At 42.1% G+C, this 18,993-nt stretch overlaps 2 protein-coding genes across 2 annotated transcripts; both read left to right on the plus strand.

The window, feature by feature from the left end:
- The first annotated feature begins 3,892 nt into the window (after positions 1-3,892).
- On the plus strand, positions 3,893-6,984 carry htr1fa (5-hydroxytryptamine (serotonin) receptor 1Fa). Its single transcript, XM_056432870.1, has 2 exons — positions 3,893-3,980; positions 4,503-6,984. The coding sequence occupies exon 2, from the start codon at positions 4,504-4,506 to the stop codon at positions 5,704-5,706; it is 1,203 nt and encodes a 400-aa protein (XP_056288845.1). The 5' UTR covers positions 3,893-3,980; position 4,503; the 3' UTR covers positions 5,707-6,984.
- A 1,722-nt stretch (positions 6,985-8,706) lies between these two features.
- LOC130202112 (zinc finger protein 654-like) lies at positions 8,707-18,978 on the plus strand. The gene is made up of 12 exons (XM_056427370.1): positions 8,707-8,832; positions 10,138-10,283; positions 10,956-11,037; positions 11,273-11,408; positions 11,988-12,190; positions 12,522-12,658; positions 12,931-13,072; positions 13,299-13,583; positions 13,673-14,812; positions 14,976-15,742; positions 16,127-17,154; positions 17,264-18,978. Exons 1-12 carry the CDS (start codon positions 8,707-8,709, stop codon positions 17,266-17,268), a joined length of 4,197 nt encoding a protein of 1,398 aa, XP_056283345.1. The 3' UTR covers positions 17,269-18,978.
- Positions 18,979-18,993: the final 15 nt, after the last annotated feature.

Genomic DNA, 18,993 nt, shown 5'->3' on the forward strand with positions numbered 1-18,993 from the left:
TCTGATTTTAGGAATCTTTCCATATAAAATACACAAAAGGATAGGATTTTATTTGATGCACTAATGTGTCTTAAAACTATATCATTAAAGATATCACTGAAAGCAAGGGTAAATAGGTATATGAAAACATTCACATGTGCATCGTACATATCATCGATAGCAATTAAAGCTGGTTAACGTGTCCTCTTTATGGGACGTATTATCACCTCCATGAGTATAAACTGTCCATAATATTACAATACATTTAGTTTCGCATTATAAAAAAAATGTAAAAAATCACCATCTCGGTTCCCATTGAATCTGGTGAGCACTTAAACCAGTTCCTTTAAATTCTACTTCTCTCAGCATGGAGCTCTCCGCCTGTACTGTGACACACCAGCTGTGACGTGCATGGCGGGATCCACTCAGGCCTAAAACGAGAACACAGTTCAATGAGTGAGAACAGGGACCGCATGCTGCAAAGTGGACATGGCAGCAGTTTGACCCATTCAGGTTAATTGGAATGAATGACATCGACCCTTTTGTGCACAATTGCCGCATACACAGTTTATTGTCTTTTAGTCAGTTTTCATTATAGTCCCAAATATTGGTCACTATTTTGATCTTTATTTTCAATGATGTATGACATTTCATTCCACTTTAATTTTAAAAGAAAACTAAAATTGTATCTAATCTCAGAGTGATTTCCGAACCAACTTTGTCATTTACCTCCACCACCAAAATAAATAGATAAAGCAGAAGAAAAAAAATGACAAGATAGACCAGCAAATGAATGGATGCTGCAGTTAGTCATCTCCATATTTCCAGAGCTCTGTCAGTCAGCTGTTCACAACTTTCCTTCCCAACACTTGACAGCTTGATGTTCTTCCCGGTCCAAACTGTTCGAGGTCCAGAGATTGTACTCCACGTGTTGGATGCAGCTTCCCTGCTCAATGTCAGAGGTTTGATATTTGTTTTGGTGGCTGCAAACCTTTTGCAATTAGAGTGAAGATGGTGTTTCTATTTGTGCGTGTGCATACAGTGGGTTTGTATCCGTGTTTGCTTACGGGATCTCTTCAGGGTGCTTATGAAGCTTCGCGTAAGTTCAGACAGGAAGACCATATACCTCACACCAGCCTTTCATCCCTCAGTCCGAAAAGCATTTCCCACTCATTACTTACTCGCCGTCGTCAATCATGACTCCAGCTGCGCAGATCAGCTGGTCCACTCTATCCAATAAGCAGGGAAACGAGGACATGGCGAGCCAATCGTCTCGCTGCTGTCTCACTCAAATATGACCGTCTCTCTACCTTCAGTTCATTCAGGTTGCTGTCATGCACCCCTCCACCACCCCATCTCCAGCCAGTCTTCAAGGATCCATCAGCTTCAACTCATCATTCCATCAGCTCATCAGCCACCACCAGGTCTGGACTCCACGGGGGGGATCTATCTCGTTGCTGAGCAGGGCAGTCAGCCCTCAACTACAAATCTCCCCGTAGAGTCCAAGCGCCAAAGACTCTTGAGACTTCACCATTGCGCATCACATGTTAAACAATAAACATCCTTTACTAACACTATTCAAGGTCTTACCTGATTGAAATATATGTGTTTGAGGTGGGAGGGAGAGGAAGTACTAATCTTGATATCTCCATCTCTGAATGTGGTGGGAACATTTTCAACATGCTTCTGCTTTTGTCAGCCTCCTTGTTATCTGCACAACCTGAATCTATGACGTGCAGACTGCAGAAGCATCATCATATTATATGCAGCTTAGTATCACGGCTACATCATGAACAACTCTTTCTTTAAAAGATTTGTAAACGTGCAGAAAGTTATTTGATACATCTGCTGAAATTGCAGATCACGGAGCTAAATGTTACTGAACAGGACCACGGTGTGCTGGTTCTTATCTCTTATCACCCTCACTATAATGGAGATAATTAATGAAGAAAATAATGTACGGTAGCAACTCCTGAAAAACACCAATTTGAAATTACTCTATAATTATAATACGATGTGGCCATCAGTCAGTGAATTAAGCCTTGGTGTGTTGCCTGTTTGGCTGAATTCATGCAAGACCATTGGGTTTTGTTCTGAATAAAGCAGAGGGCAGACTCACTCTGGCTGACTGGAGCTTATCTTCAGATGGCCTTGAACAGAAAGCCTGTGTTTTTGAACATTTCGAGACAAAAGCAGATGATTTTCTTTGTGCACATAATGACAAGCTCACACTGTTAACGCATGCTGTCAATCATCGCACATGCATGCATGCTCAGATACACACGCCCACTATACCCTACTGTATATATAAATATATGTTTGTGCACAAACTATTTTCAGATACACAGCTGAGATTTTATCAGTGTGGAAAGAGTGTAATTTACCTGAACAAAGTAATCTATTCGATTATTTTCCAAATTCCTTTCATGGTCAATTTGAAGGAGAGCATAATTGCATCATAACACAGAAGAAGACACATTTATTTTCTTTAAAGACTCAAATCACAGATGTAAAGAAACACATTTGACACAGGCAAGCAATTCGCTTTAGAAAAGCTGTGAAGATTTTTTATTATTTTGCAGCCAGTCTAGCGTAATGAACTGTGACTGACTCTCAGCAAAGAGCTTTATTAAAGAGTTTGGTGAAAGTGCACTTCTGAAAGGAATTTTCTTGCACCGACCCTAAGAATCGATTTGAAAACATTTGCTCACAGAAAAGAGCTTATTTTTTCAAAACTAGCTCTGGCCTGTTAAGGATTAGCTGGAAAAGCAATGACATTGTGTGTGCAGGAAAAATACTAATTAAACATAACTTAAACAAAAAACATAATCTAAGGGTTATTTGTGTCTGTATGCGTTATAGTCTGTCTTTTGTTACACAATAAAACCACCACACTAAGCAAGTAGCACCATGGTGACTCAGACTGGCTATGGGGTGGCAGTGCCCACACCTTGAGTACAATAGAGAAACAATATTCATCATATCTGCAATGCCTCTTCACATTTCTTCACATTCAATATTTTAATGATGCCACAATTGTACCTTTATCTGATGCTACCTGGTAACTTTTGAAAAAGGATAATATATTGTACAAGCATGGTTTATCTAAAATGGTCCAACTGTAAACCAGATATATGTATAGAAACACCCTTTTGAAAGAAATAATTATTTTAGCTGGCACTTTGCCACCTGTTAAGGTTAAGAGAGCTGAAATCTCTTATCTCATTCACTTCTCATGTACCTTTGGCCCACCGCTCACCCACCCACCCCCTGATGGACCCACTCTGGGAATCGAGCAGTCTCCGCAGAGAACTGGGAGTCAGAGTTTGGCTGCCTTTGCTCCATCACCACACAAAGTAAAAGTACTGTACTATTTGTTGTTTCTATAGCAACAGTTCCCACTCATGTCTTCAGGATACCGTGCAATGCGGAGAGTGAAGGAGAGCTGCAAACTCATATCTGAGGATAAGGATTTAATTATATATATATAATTATATTGGCATACTGATAAATAAGGCATATATATGCCTTATTTGTCAATATGCCAACAATTCAAATAAAAATGTGATTCCTTTTGAATTTGAAAGGCCTCTGAAACAACATTAATTGTTATCGTCAAACTCAGGATACTCATATGAATAAGCAAGCCCATGAGCTGTGTTAGACTAACCTGAATTGGAAGAGCAGTAGTCACATTGGTGAATACTCACAATAATAATGATTCAGAAAACTGTTCTAAAGAATCAAGTTAATATTAATTGGAACCGACATGCAAACATTAGTTTCTAAGAAACCATTCACTGCATCTGCTGTGTAGGTGTACGCGTCCTTGGCTGTTTCTGAAGCCGTCTCCAAGAGCTCTCTTTTATTCCTTCTCTCTCGCAGCTGTTGATGAGTGACAGAGGGGATGTGATGGCAGAGCCAGCCGGCAGGACAGAACCGAGCGGACGGTCTGCTGCACACTGAACCAACTGGATGCAACACGTTAGAGCCTAGAACAGGTAGGAGGGGATTGCTAGATTTGTACTTTTAGAATTTTGGAAAGGTTGAAATGAAAAGGAAAGAAAAGAAAAGAAATGTCAAAGCGTTTGTACAACCATATAAGGTTTCAAGACCCTGGACGCTGTCTTTAAAGTCCATAATCTTTCAAGCATATTTGGAAAAAAAACTGTCATTTTATTCCTCCCGGCATGTTTTACTGTATGTATTACTTTGACTCTTTGGAAGAAGATGTCGGAATAACAGTACAATTCTTTCAATCATTTTAATGTGCTAAAATGCTGATTAAATTCCATTCCAAAATCTGAATATCCGAGACAAATTTGTAATTTGTGAAATTGGGCTATACAAATAAACTGAATTGAATTGAATTGAATTGAATATGAAGATGACCAACAAAATAATATACACAGCAGTCCCAAAAAAAAGAATCGACTGATAATGATTTATCGTCTTTTGAAAATAATTGAAAATGTCCCTAATCTCCTGTTATGTTTAATGAATAACTCCCTGTCTGCTTGCAGAATGGATTTCCCCAATTGCACTGAAGGGGTGTTTGCCACAAACGGCAGTGGTAACGACTCACTGGAGACCACTAAACTCCCTCCCAGTAAGATCCTGCTTACAATGACCCTGTCTATGCTGGCTATCCTGACTACATTCTTTAACTGCCTTGTGATCACAGCTATCGCAGTCACGCGCAAGTTGCACCACCCGGCCAACTACCTCATCTGCTCATTAGCAGTGACTGACCTGCTGGTGGCTGTGCTGGTCATGCCCTTCAGTATCATGTACATCCAGAAAGAGACCTGGCTCATGGGTCAGGTGGTGTGCACCATCTGGTTAAGTGTGGATATCACCTGTTGCACTTGCTCCATCCTGCACCTTGCTGCAATAGCCATCGACAGGTACAGAGCCATTACTGATGCGGTGGAGTACTCTCGCAAACGCACGGGGGCCAGAGCTGGGGCGATGGTGGCGGTGGTGTGGCTCTTGTCCATCCTCATCTCACTTCCTCCTCTAATCTGGCGGCACTTTAGTGGGGATTCAGAGCAGGAAGACCAGTGCATCATGATGCACCATCACATGGCCTTCACCATGTACACCACCCTCGGAGCGTTCTACATCCCCCTGATACTCATCCTCATCCTCTACTACAAAATCTACCGGGCTGCTCAAACCCTGTATATGCGCAGGGAAGCCAGCCGGGCCAGCCGTCACTCATGCATGACCAATGGGAGCATGATCCCGTCATCCTCCCCTGCTGGAGAAGGTGCTGACGATGGTGGACTTCAAAGTCCGCCGCCCATAAGTCCACACGAAAAATCGATCTCTGAACCCTCAACTGAGGAACCTCCACGAGAACGGGTGCGTGCGTCGACAAAGGCATTCAAGTGCAAGCGGCGCCGGAAAGAGTCACGCAGTGAGTCCCGTAGTGAGTCACGCAGGTCTCAGTTTTACCAAGGACCACGGATCTCGGGCTCACGGGAGCGCAAAGCGGCATCAATGTTGGGGTTAATAATAGGGGCCTTTGTCATCTGTTGGTTGCCATTTTTCGTCAAGGAAGTGATTGTCAACACCTGCGGTTCTTGCAGTACCTCGATGGAGATGGCTGACTTTCTGACATGGTTGGGGTACCTCAACTCGCTTATCAACCCTCTCATCTACACCATCTTTAATGAAGACTTCAAAAAAGCTTTCCAAAGACTCGTTAGGTGCAGTCATTAGCTCTGATGGTTCAATTACGCACTCTCATACCCATACACCACCACACATGCACATGTAACCAGGAGAGGGACAAACTAAAGGCACCGACTGCTGATCAATGTGCCGGAGAGACAATAATGATCAACAGCCATTTCCAGCTGCTTCACCGGGCACTCCAACAACTAAACAACTAAATATTACCAACAGAGCAATGAGCTTTGCAGCAAAGTTCCACATTGAAATCCAAGTCTTGCTATTATTATAACAGCCTGAGATTCCTTTGATGTTAATGGAGGCGTTTGAAAGGACACTGACATATACATTTTTTTTAAATGGTCCATTCCTGACATTTTTAAGGCCTGGGTTCTGAACATAACTGATCAGCTCCATTAGGGCCTTGAAACAGCTCACCATTAAGGCTTTCCCCTCCCTTCTATCTATTCCAAGTTGCTGGCTAACATGTGTAAAATACCACAGCATACCAAGTTGTGATTTCCTTCGGCCATGGCGCTGTAGAGGGTGACTTTTATCTGACTGATTGACACGGTGATTGTGACTGTAACAGAAATTGTTGTTGAATGTGACAAGCGTTCAGCAAAACCCTCCAACGAATATGAATTATATATCTGTTGATTGATAAAAGATAAAGCCTTCTGTCAGGTAATGGCAATGATGTTGGCGTAATCCGGAAGCGCAACGTTATTGACTGCCTTTCAGAAATTCCACAGTGCTGAACTTAACTTATCATGTTTTAAATGTTTAGTATTAACAGCTAAGAATGGCTTCGATGTGAATAACAAATTGTATAGGACTAAATACTAGGACAAAATCATATCACTAATGACACATTCTGAATCATAAGAGACAATATAAAAATGGACCCTGTTTCAACTTTCAGTTCACAAGGTTATCTTTTGGAGAGGGCTTAAGGTATTACATGTTCTATAAGACACACCGACTGTAATTTATGTTTTACAGAACCTTTATGTTTACTTGAAAGTTACTTCTTGGGATATTCATTCATATGTCCTGGAGCCATTAAATACTCCACCCCATCTGACTTCCACGCCATAGCCATCAGTAGGTTAATGGATTTGAGAACCACCAGTACAGAAATCCCATGACATGAATCCCACTCAAGTACTTGGACTATAACTATTATTTATATACTTCCGTCAAGAGGGTACACCATATGTTAATGAACATATTTTGGATGAGTCATATGTGAGGGTGTACTGTATGCCAGAAAGATCAAGTGTGTCATACATGGACATACTGTACATATGACAAAATGATCAGTATTTGTATACTGCTTCTATCTTTATCTCTCCCTGTTTCAATAATCAATAATAAACAGCCCACAGATGTTCCGCTTTTCTTCTCTGAGTTATCATTTATCATCATTTTCTGAGTGAAGATTTGGTACATGAGTCCTGTGACTACAGTGTGTTTGTGTGTGTGTGTGTGTGTGTGTGGAGAGAATGATAGCAGGAATAACATAATTGACAACTCAATGATAAGCTTCATGTGTAAATGAATGTTGATAGAATGCACTGCAATACCACATTTTAGTCTGCCGACTGTTACATATTTGAGGATATTTTCCATATTCTGATATGATTGCGCCCCCTTGTGGCTGTGAAAGAAACTGCTGTCTTTCCAGTTGGCTGTTATGAACTGCATTGCTGTCTTTCACAGATTTAACCTCCGGCTTCGACACAGAGATCCTGCATCTGGAAATATTGAATTGTTCGATTTGCCTCATCAATCAAACAAATTAAAGTAACGAAATAAAAACAAAATATGCATGTATGTGTCCAGCGCCGCCGCTCCCATAACGCGCACTACGCGGCCGCGTAGCACCAAGTCCCAAGGGGGGACACAAAAAAAAAAAAAAAAAAAAAAAAAAATAGTTATAATAATTATAATGCCTTTTAGGCATGTATATCACAAAACAGGCAGAACAAGAGACATATGTAATCGCTCAGCACCGACAACGATCGCCGTGGGTCACTTTCCTATCTCAGGGGGGCATCATGAAGGAGTTATGCTTAGGGCACCAACATGGTTAGCAGCGGTACTGTATGTGTCACATAGGCTATGTTTCATTAAAAATATATGTTTGCTTTTTTTTTTTAATTAACCAGAGATATTCTAAAAGAGACGATGTAATCAGAAAATAAATGCATGCATTCACTTTAGCCTACATGGGCATACCCATCAAAGAGGAAATCGCCAGGTAAAATGTTATTGCCCCAGATCCCTCCTAACTATAGTTTATTGTTGGTAATGCTTGGGGCAATGCTATTTTCTGATGTTATGTTACTAGTAATATTTTAATCAACATAAATGTAAGAGCCATTTGTCACAAAATGACTCATTAGAGAGAACATTGAAAACATTTTAGACTATTAGCCTACTGAAGAACAATATGCAAAACTAAGTCAAACGTTCATCTCCTCCAGTTCGTTCAAGTTTCGCCAGAATTGCTTGAGCATGTAATTGACAAACTACCTATTTTTAAAACTTCAAAATGCCTGCGTTTAATTTCTTAAGAGAAATACCTTCCTTAATACAATAATCAACATGTATCAACAGTATCTAATCTGATTACTGTAAAGTACTTTCACAGATGAAATGTATACGTATTAGATTAACTCAAGTTTGCAAAATGGTCCAGGGGTCGGCAACTTTTCCTATCCAAAAGATATTTTAACCTATTTTCCACCAAATAAAATGTCTAAATTGCATGATAATCATATATATAGGCTACATACAAGACGTTCTCAATTGGACAATCTTTTTATTTATATATACTTTTATTTTATTAAAAAGAAAATACGAAATAAACATTGAAAATGGGTCTTTGTTTCCTGTGTATTGTAAATAAACGTAAACCGTAAATATGACGAGCGTAATTACGGGGTTGCCAGGTTGGTTGTATTTCCTCGCGGGGGATAAGGAGGACGCTTCCTTTAAAAATCTGGCAACTTTGACTATGCGCTGGATACAGGAGACAGTATGGCGGACAGCGAAAGTGATTTGGAAACTGACGGACTTGAATTGGCCCTGGACACGTTGTGCGACAGACACTGCAGACACACGTCGTCTCTGAAAAGTAAAGGATACTGCGCTGAGTTCTGTGAGGTAATGCGCGTCTCTATTCGGTCAAATGGGCCCCGCGGTCGGTATCTGTTTGTTGCTAACGCGACTAGCTTTGCTAGCTAACGTCAGTCCCCAGACGAGGTCGCGTTATGTTTGGCGTCATTGTGAAGCTAAAGACTCCGAGCCCCGCTGTAGACACGCCATGTATTGCAACGAGGGAAGATGTACACTGTGCTTCTGGCGAGGTAACTTGATGTAGAAGGCCAGCAGAGTTCCTCGAAGCAAGCCTATCCGATATGTGATTTAGCTTTACTCGTTAGCTTTGGAGCTAACGTTAACTTAAGGCAGTAAAGTTAAGCGTATTAACGGCGTGAAGTCAACATAGGTCGACTAACAAGTTGTGGTCAGCCACACTACTGGTTGTTATGACCACTTTGTTTCAATGTTTAAGGAAAACAATGTTCCAGCCAGCTCAGGCAACTTAACGCGAAATAGTATAACCGCTAACTAACGTGAATAGTCTCGCACAGAGAGCCGTCGCCACAGTAAGAGCTAACGAGCTTAACTAGTTAACGTAGGAGCTAACGTGAAATACCAAAACAATCTAATTAGCGTTACGAAATCCCTAATGGGAAACTTGATTACCAGCAATCGCGTAACTTTATCAGCAGTTTGTTAAGACACTTCACTAAGTTAGCCCGCGTTGATTACAAAGGCGAACTTTGTGTCAGCCACACGACTCTGAACTCATTGTACGTGCTTCAGTGTGATATCATCTTTGTTTATAAGGTATAACTTAAGCTAGTATTCCATTTAACTTTCCCCATTATCAATGTTTTTCCCACCTTTCCTTGAGATGTTGGAGCATGGGGACTTAACTATAAAACATTAAAAGAGTTCACACACACATGTGCGGTTTAACCTAGCACTCTTTACGTACTTGTTTCGGACAGCGTTTTGTAAATCGTAGTTTGTGTCATGCTTTTTAATAGGTCAACTGTACTACCTCGGTAAGGACACCGTATTGAATTATTGTCCATGATTCATCTTGTAGAGATTTCTAGATGTTGAGGTGGGTTCAGTTTATGCAAGCTGCATACAAATGTGACGAAAATACTTTAAACTTGTATGTTATGACAATACACATTCCACTGACATGACTGTTATTGTCAGCACAAAATTGGCCTCCACTGCAAACCCCTTCCTCTCTGACGTAATGTTAACATCCGTATGCGATATTTTCAAGTACTATGAAACAAACTATGACTGAATGAGCTGAATATTTAACCGTCATGATCAATTTAAATGTATTTAATCTTTCTACATTTCTGCGTTCTTCCTGCCCAGTTGGTGGAGGAGTACACAGGGCAATGGCAAGTTCCTCTCCCTCAGCTGAAAGTGCTACGGACTGCACTCTGCAGTTTCACCAAAGCCACTGCTGCCTTCCCTGATGACTGTCAGCACATCCGTTATGTTCTCAGCAGTATGGCCTTGTAAGTAGTTTGTGCCATGTCAACTAATATTTCTGTTCTATATGTTTATAAGATTGAAGAATTGCCTCCAAATCATCACAATGCAAGAGCGTTAAGTTTCCATGCAGACAAAGTGGATTTTGTCAGTGCAGTGACTCGTCTACTAACAAGCACACATGTAAACAAAGCACAGAAAAGGTACACCGGCAACACATACAGAGGCAGGGTGACTTTATTCTCTTCTCAGGATGCCATCAATCAAGCATTTATTTATTTTTTACATAGAAATTTGTATTTTGCTGCTATCTCAATGCTCTGAATTTCTAATTGAGCACATTTTAATGAACAGGCATACTGAACCCATCAGTCTTTCAGTAACTGTTGTCAGAAAACTATGTGTTAACTTGAAAATTAATGTTTAAAAGTAACATAATAGCTTATTCTTTGGGAGACATTGTTTGTTAATGTTTAGAGGGGCAACCATTTTAGGTACAGTACATTGTTCCACAGCATTGTCCCTGACCGATGTTGGTAGAGCTACAGTTAAAAAGCGTTTTTCATGTATTGGCTACTATTAGCACTTGTATAGAAGAGGATTTCAAAGCCTTTGATGAGTGGATTTTTTGGGGATTAAAATATTGTCTCACTGTGAAATGTTTGTTGGCAAACTAATTTTCATTTATTGTCTTGCAGGAGTTTTTTTGAACTGATGCTGTTTTTCAGCAAAGAAGAATTTGTTGAAGAGCCTTTAAAAGACATTCTTGATTCCTTTCAGGTGACAACAACTGACACACCCTTTGAATTCCCAGATTTCTTATTCACACTTTCATTACACCCAGCTGCCATATTAGTATGTTATGAGTGTTTTCCTAAAAGTTGCCATCCAGTGTGACCCAACTGTTTTATCAAATTAAAAACTGCTTATGTGCTTTCTACTGCTACTATATTCATATTTAATTAAGTAATAACATTAACATTACATTAACCCCATTGTTTACTGCTCTTTGCAGGAGTGCCACTCTCAGCTCCTGAGGCACAGGAACATCTACCTTCAGCATGTGAAGCTGATCATCAAAGCAGGAGGCCCGTGGGAGAATTTAGTGCTGCAAGGAATCCTGAAAGAGGGGGACTTGCCATTAAAAGAAGGTATGCTCATGGCCATACACTATTGTAATATGATCAGACTTGCTATTGATGAGACCCACTGAAGTTGTGTCAACGACCAACGTAATCAGTTTAACAGAAAGGTACAGAGAGGAGAGGAGAGGTGCGTGCAGACAGCTTTGTGGAGCAGCAGTTCTGATTGAGATGATGTATCATAGACTTGCCTTCCTGTCTATCACTTATCACTCTCACACCATCAATCCACACACAAAGGGAGTTTATCTGCTGCTGCTTTTCATAGACTTGTTCAACTGGATTTGTCCTGCAGGCTGTCTAGGCGGCCATGGACAACATGCATGCGTCATGAACAGTATTTGGTCAAATCTACAGTCACTTTTAATGCATTGTCCACTTCCTCTTAAAAATGAATTGTAATCGCAAAATATTTCACCAAAACTAGTAGCTGATCAAACCCGTCACCATTATATCATAGAATAACAAGTAAATAGTTGTAATGACCTCAATACTAGTGGTGTTATTTGGCATCACCTTAACCAACACCTGTATGTAAAATCCAGTGTATCATATCTATGTAAACTTCTGTAATTCCCTCTTCTGCAGTTGAGGACTACTTAAGCTCGGAGTTGCCAGTGTTCTTTGAGCTGCGGATTCGCTATCTGCAAGCCTGTGAACGGATGCAAGAGTCGATGGCCCTGGCTAAAAGCTGCCTGGAGAATCGCGAGGCTGGAAAGCATCTGTACTTCCATCAGGCCTACCTGACCTGCCTCTACAAGGCCTCACTGCATGAACACCTTCACAAGGGGGTAAGAGACACAAGGTGGCAAAGGATGTGAGGCATTATGGGGCTTTTTGGAGATGAATGTTTTTCCCTAAAGATGTCACAGTAATAATTGAATTATTCTAATTATCAACCATTGAATTATGACTCATTAATATGATGCAGTATTTAAATACAACTGCAATTAATCTGCTGTAAGATTTGAGGTGAATGGAATACATAATATTAAACACCCAATTGAACAGATGATTCTTTTATTCCTGGTCCTTTTCGTTGATTCTAATGCATTTTGGTTTATTTAATATTTGGTGTTTTTGTTTATGCATGTATGTGCCTCTTCATATCTTCTTCCACAGATGGCAGAGATAGATGGCCGTGATGCAGTGGAGATCATCTGCAACACGGAGAGCGTTGAAAAAGATGAACTTTTGTTGTCTCTGTGTAAAGCTTTCCTTACCCAGCAGCTACACAATGGAGACATGTACTACATCTGGTAAGAATGATCTTCAAACATGTACACGTCACACTGATACTACACTGGATTTTCCCCCTCTAGCTAATACTTTCAGGTTACGTAATTCACGCTGTGTTTGCACAATACGTGTGTGATAAATTGTGTATTAAGGGGAGCTGTTGTTGAGATATATAGTTTTATATTTTTGATTTAGTTTAGTACCCCCTCTGTTAACTTAGGAACAAGAACATTGTTGTTAAGTCGAAACATACGACTGACGTCTTTAGCTTGTTCACCGCTGCCTCTTGCAGGGACCTGGTGTTCATCTGGAGCAGGCTGCATCTCAGGGCCCATCCCTCCAGACATGGTTTTCTGGCCGAGTGCTTGCAGTTGGCTTCTTCTGCAATGAACGTCAGAGCCATCTTCCCCTTCATCAAACTGGTCACCACAGAGGTGCGAGCGATGTCACAACTCACAGCGTCTCCTTTTTTCTTGTTGTATTTCTTGTTGTATTTTAGCACAATGTTTGAAGCGTGCATCTGAAATGTGTGAATAAAGTGACGAGGAAGATCAGTGGAAAACACCCGTTACACAGATTCCATTTTTTTCATCTTGACCCGAATATGATTCTCCTATCTACCATTTTACCTTGTTTTAATCACTTTTTGTTTGTGGACAGCTGGGGGTTGAAGGCGTCCCGGTCTGTGTGGAGCTTTGTGCCAGGGCCTTGCAGCTGGGTGAAGTGCAGGCGGACAGTGTCACCCGGTCCCTTGTCTGCAAGACCATCGCCTTCCTGCTACCTCACGACCTGGAGATCTGTCGAGCGTGTGCGCTGCTGGTCTTCTGCCAGGAACGCACCCTGGAAGCTTACCGAACCGTCTGCCTGCTGTACATGCACCCTGACCAGGAGCCGCATCCCCAAAACAGCCCAGTCCGGACCAACGTTCGCTTCCATATTTTGCAGGTCGGAGGTGGTGGAGAGGGCAACATGTTGTCTGATGTATTGGCATTATGATTCATGCTTAAGATTTGTATATATTTTTTTTCTTCCAGATGCTCAAGGAGCGCCTGTGTTTTGACCCCGAGTTTTGGAACCTCTTGACCCTCAGGACCCACTGCTTGGAGTTGATGAGTGACAAGGTCATGAAGGCTGCAGTTCTCAGTGAGCTTAAGGAGGAAGAAGAGAAGGAATCCAGTGAAGAGCTGTTAATAAATATGTGTGTAAATGACTCATGCACTCAAGGTTTCAATTCCCGCCAGTGCACTGAGGATGGAGAGACCGAAAAGGGGGTTGCCCCACCAAATATTGCTCTTCGGAAGAGGACGAAATGGCGAAAACGCCTGCGAAGGAGAAACCGATCGAAGTCTGACGATGAGGCCGACCGTGGTGATGATCCAGAGTTCAAATACTATCTCAAATCCACCTCTTATGACAATAAGCCGGTGTATTCACTCAGACGCATTCACACTAACATTGAAAACTCGGCTATCGTAAAAGCCCCCCTGAACCGCAAGAGAGAATACTTGTCGAGGTGTGTGAAGAGCCACATTTTGAAAAGGAAGGGTCTGAAGAGAGGATGTTTGCAGGGTCTTCCGAGGCTGGAACAGGTGCAGACGGTTCAAGAGAACACGGTCAAAGTGCAAGAGAAGAAAGTCAATGGTAAAAAACGGGGACGGAAGCCTAAGCAGAAACTGGAACTCTCCTTCCCTGATAATGAAATGTCCCTCAATGAGGAGGAGTCTGGTTTTGAGGAGATAACTGACACAGAAGACGGAGAGCTGGATATGCCTCACCTGGAGAATGAACTTGAACAAAAGAGTGAAGAGAAAGAGAATCATTTCGAGCAGATGGATAATCTCGAGAGGGAGAATGAACTTGAGAAACATCCCGACTTGACCTCTAGGAGCAATCTCAATGAACACACCCAAAGGGAATCTCAAGCGCAGTTTGGTGACGGTCTTCCTGACGAGCCTCAAGCTATTGTTCCTTCTGTTGACGCTGATCCTGAGCTTGATGGTCCACTCTTGACGTTATTGGATTGTCCAATCGAGCTACACAGCTACTCTCTCAAATCCAAAAAGCCTGATCGGGAGAAACTGCAACCTCCAGATTCCTTGGCACTCGATGAGGTGAGTGGCGACACACAACGGGAGCCCCAACCCGCAGTGGAACCAGATATGTCGAACATTGAGGTCAGTGGTTTTTCTGCAATTACCTCCCAGGAATTTGATAATGAAGGGAATGGAAAAACCCGGGAGGTTTCTCGTGTCTTTTTTGCAATGTATTTGATATTCGGCAAATTCTTTGTGTTGACCTTGTAGCACTTATTTCAGTTGTTTGTTGTCTTTTCTCCAGATGAAAGCCAAGAGAACGTGGAAGGACAAAATACTCCGCACTCAACAATATGCCCACTTGACTCACCGCTGCAACTTCTGCCACAAAGACTATAAAGGCTTGAATGTGATGAGGCATGCGCTCTCACACCTTAAGAGGAGCAAACTAAAATGTATTCTCTGTGGAAAACGCTTTAAACAGCTCCCCTTTGCCAAAAAGCATATTCTGGACCACCTTGCTGAAATGTCCAAACAGAAACCCCCTGATAAGGAGCCGTGCACTGAGGACATCCCAGCTGCTAATGAGATAGTAGAAAATGTGAAAAATAAGAGTCAGCCTGCGATTGAAAATCAGATTTCCATTTCCGTTGAGAAAACCCCTGAACAGAAACCCGTCAGCAAAACCAAAATGTCAAGTCTCAAGAGGGAAGATCGAATCATCAGGAACCTCCGCACACTCATCAAAAAGACATCTGTGCTTCACAAAAAGTGCAAGAACCCGGATGCGAAAATATTCAAGCCGGTCGAATTCAAAGATGAGCAAATAGTCATTACAGACGACACGGTGACTGTAAGAGATCCGTCTGTGGAGGAGGAGGAGAAGCCAGCAGGAGAAAATGGCTCCGGGGCGGAGACGTATCAATTGTGCCCCTCAGAGTCCTGTGATCGAGTGTTCCTGAGGATTAGCAGCACGCTAACGAAGCATGCCATCAAATGCCATCTCAACGAAGAGAAGGTTCTGGAGAAGACTTTCCTGTGGACCAAACACAAGTGCACCTTTTGCCTCAGGTCAGAAGGTCACTGTCGGGCAGCACACGCACCCTGAGCCAGAGTTTAATGTATTTGCTCTATTGTTTAAAGGAGAGAGGTGGGAGACATTAGAGCACCTATTGTTTACATGTCTGGTGAAGCCGACTGTTAATACAGTTCAGCGACAATTAGTGCCAGGGATAGTGGAAATGGACTTATGTTATGAGTTAGTTAATAACGCAGAGCTGTCCTTATGAGCAACTGCATGTGGGGAAGGTAATGTTAAAGATGGAGTGCTAGAATTTTTAAGACCAACCTAACCATGTGTGTTTTTTAAAAATTATTTATTCTTCCTGAATAATCTTTATTGCCAGCTCCGTTTTGAAAGGTTTTCATTGGGCTAACTGTGCTTCCCTCCAACAGGCAGTTACCGTTCCTCCAGCATTACAAGGACCACATGAAGCTCCACGATACGTCTCTCCAGCACTTCTGCTACCATCTGGAGTGTCACCAGCGCTTCTCGGCACTGCCGGATTTGAAGAACCACGTCAACACTCACCAGCCCTTCAGACCTCAGTGTTCAGTCACGGACTGCGAGAAGCTGTTCTCGAGCTTCCAAGGTCTCTACGACCATGAATGGAGACACTACATCCCAGCGCCTCAAAGGGAGGAAGTCGATTCGGGACCCGGCAGACAGAAGACGCAAAGTGAAGAAGCGCCGTGGAAGCAGAGAGTGAAGATTGAAGACTTATGGCTTCAGAGTAAAAAGGTCCTTAATCCCGCGGAGGCTTCTTATCTAGAGGGTTTCAGAGAAGTGAATAAAACTGAAGACCAGCCCGGCACAGTAAATGTCCCAGACGGTAAACCAGATCCGTCTAAACCTCCTAAGTGTTCAGAGAACACCGTCAACCATGAGCCCACAGACGACTGCAACGCCGCCGTCAATGGACATCAGAAAGAGACCACGCCCACATTGCGAGAGGGAAAGCCTCCAAGTAAGAGCCCTCGAAAGAGAGCGCCCACCGAGTGGGACCCCTTGAATGTCCGAGAACTCGTGGATCGGTCCACTTTGACGAAGGGGGTCCAGAAGCCACTGGGAGAGGCGCACATAACGGAGCACAAAACCTTCAAACCCGACGACCCCGCATATGCGATGTTCGTCAAGGCTCCCTTCATCCGGCCGCCGCCCTCCTCCTACCTGGATGAAGCTCGGCTCTCGATGCGCAAGAGGAGGTCCAACGAGGACGATGCGCCGAAGAAAAATATTTACTCGAGAAATACGGAGCATCTTCCCGACAAGCAGCAGCAGGAGGATCACGTGACCTCTGGGCAGAAGATCAGGCAGCGCTGTGACAAATGTCTTTCCTCTTTCAGCAGCGTAGAAGAATTCCAGAAACATAAAGTCCTGAACACCTGCTCGTCACTCTTTGGCTTCGATTCAGACGATGAAAGTGAGTAGACTCCATGCGCTGATTACAAAGTTTATCGAGCCACTATCTATTGGATATTTCATACCTACTTTACCACTGGATAATCTTTGTTTTGTCTTTCCTTTCTCAGGTTAGTGGTGAGAGGAGCTGGACTCTGCCACCTGGCTTCGGGCAAGCGCTCTAGATGGAGCAACACTGGAACCCGTTCCTGATATCCTCACAACCGGAACGAGAACAATACGCACTGAATACCAGTTTGTAAACAATGAGGAAATATGTGCCAAAATGGTTAATTCTAGGATTTTCTTCTCTCCCAATTATGTTTAAAGAAATACTTTTGATTGATACAACTTGTTTTTCCTCAAAACATCAGTGCACGCTTTGTTGGGAAGGCCAAACAAATGCAGATCTGTGATGAATATATATTATCTTCATCTGTAATGAATCGGTACTCATTTGCCTTGTCAAACAGTATGGGTTATAAAGGAACACTTGTTTTTCTCACCACATTTAAAAGTAACAGAACAATGTCGGGCAACTGACCGTTGTCCGTGTACACGTTCTCTGTTACCGTGAGATAAGTTGTCATCAGTTTTCCTATTTTAGACCACGGAAGGACACTTATTTTAAAATAACAAACATTGGCTGGAGTCACCATACCTCGGTTAAATTCTAGTAATCATGGTATATGTGGCTAAAAGAAATATATAATTTTTTTTTCAGTTTGACCTATTGACACTGATACGTTTTGAGTGAAATATTTGTTGCATCTTTTGGAAGCCTTTTATTTGTAGAATTATAGACAAAGTTCCCCAAATTTCCTTCATGGGCAACAGTTCATTGTACCATCTTGATCATGTATTTTGGGGGGGAATGAGTTGGCTTTGAATCGTGCTTCTCCTGCTTTGCTGGAAACATCTGGTGGCCTATCATACTCCCATAAGGACGTGTTGAACATCTGGCGGTCCCACCTGTGGTGGTCAACATTATGCCAAATGGCTCCAGCTTATGATTTCTAAGTCCTGTCCAGTTTTGTCGTTTACGTTCAGTGCATCGAAAACAGTCTTTACAACCGTTTGAAATACTGTGAGAAACCGTTTTGATGAATGGAAAGCCGAGCTCAATGTGTGTTGCCTTCTCTGTTTCGCATGTTTGTTACAAATATTGTCGTCTTCCTACTGAATCATGCACAGCCCTGAGAGCTGGTCTTTGTTGAGAGGATGGATCCACAGCTGAGATGACAGTAACGGGAGAGATGTGGTGGAGTCGCCTCTCCACATCGCTATTGTTACAACGTATTTAATTCTAAATCAACCCTCTGAAGCGTTCTCTCAAACAGCAGGTGTTCTAACCTCCAGATGTGGGCTGCTGTTTGCTTCCAAAGCACGATTGGGTTTGGCAGTTTACTCGTCTGCTCAGGAATCACGTACTCATTTAAGCCGTGACCAAATTGTCTGAAAACATATAAATCTGCTTTCATACTGCACCACTGTTGTCTTCAGTCTGAGTCCCCATTGCATTTGTGCCATAACTAAATCAGTGTTTATAGGTAATGATAAACATTAAATATATCATGTGACAATATGACATTGCCAGTTTGCTATAATTTTTTGTTTACCTCCACAGCCATGTCTGTCGATATGCAGAATACTTCACATTGGTTATGTGTATACTCTAGACATGGTTGATCTGTTTAATGTAATGTTGTATGGGACTTCACACTTAAACCTGCTTATTTATATGTACAAATGTTAATATATTGGATTTGTAAAGGTATTGATTCCCTATATATTTTTTCTTAAAGAAAGTGATTGAATTTGTTTGAATAAACAAATTAAACTCCAAGTCTGTTCTTACCAA

The sequence above is a fragment of the Pseudoliparis swirei genome, chromosome 2, assembly GCF_029220125.1.
Source record: "Pseudoliparis swirei isolate HS2019 ecotype Mariana Trench chromosome 2, NWPU_hadal_v1, whole genome shotgun sequence".
NCBI lineage: Eukaryota > Metazoa > Chordata > Actinopteri > Perciformes > Liparidae > Pseudoliparis > Pseudoliparis swirei.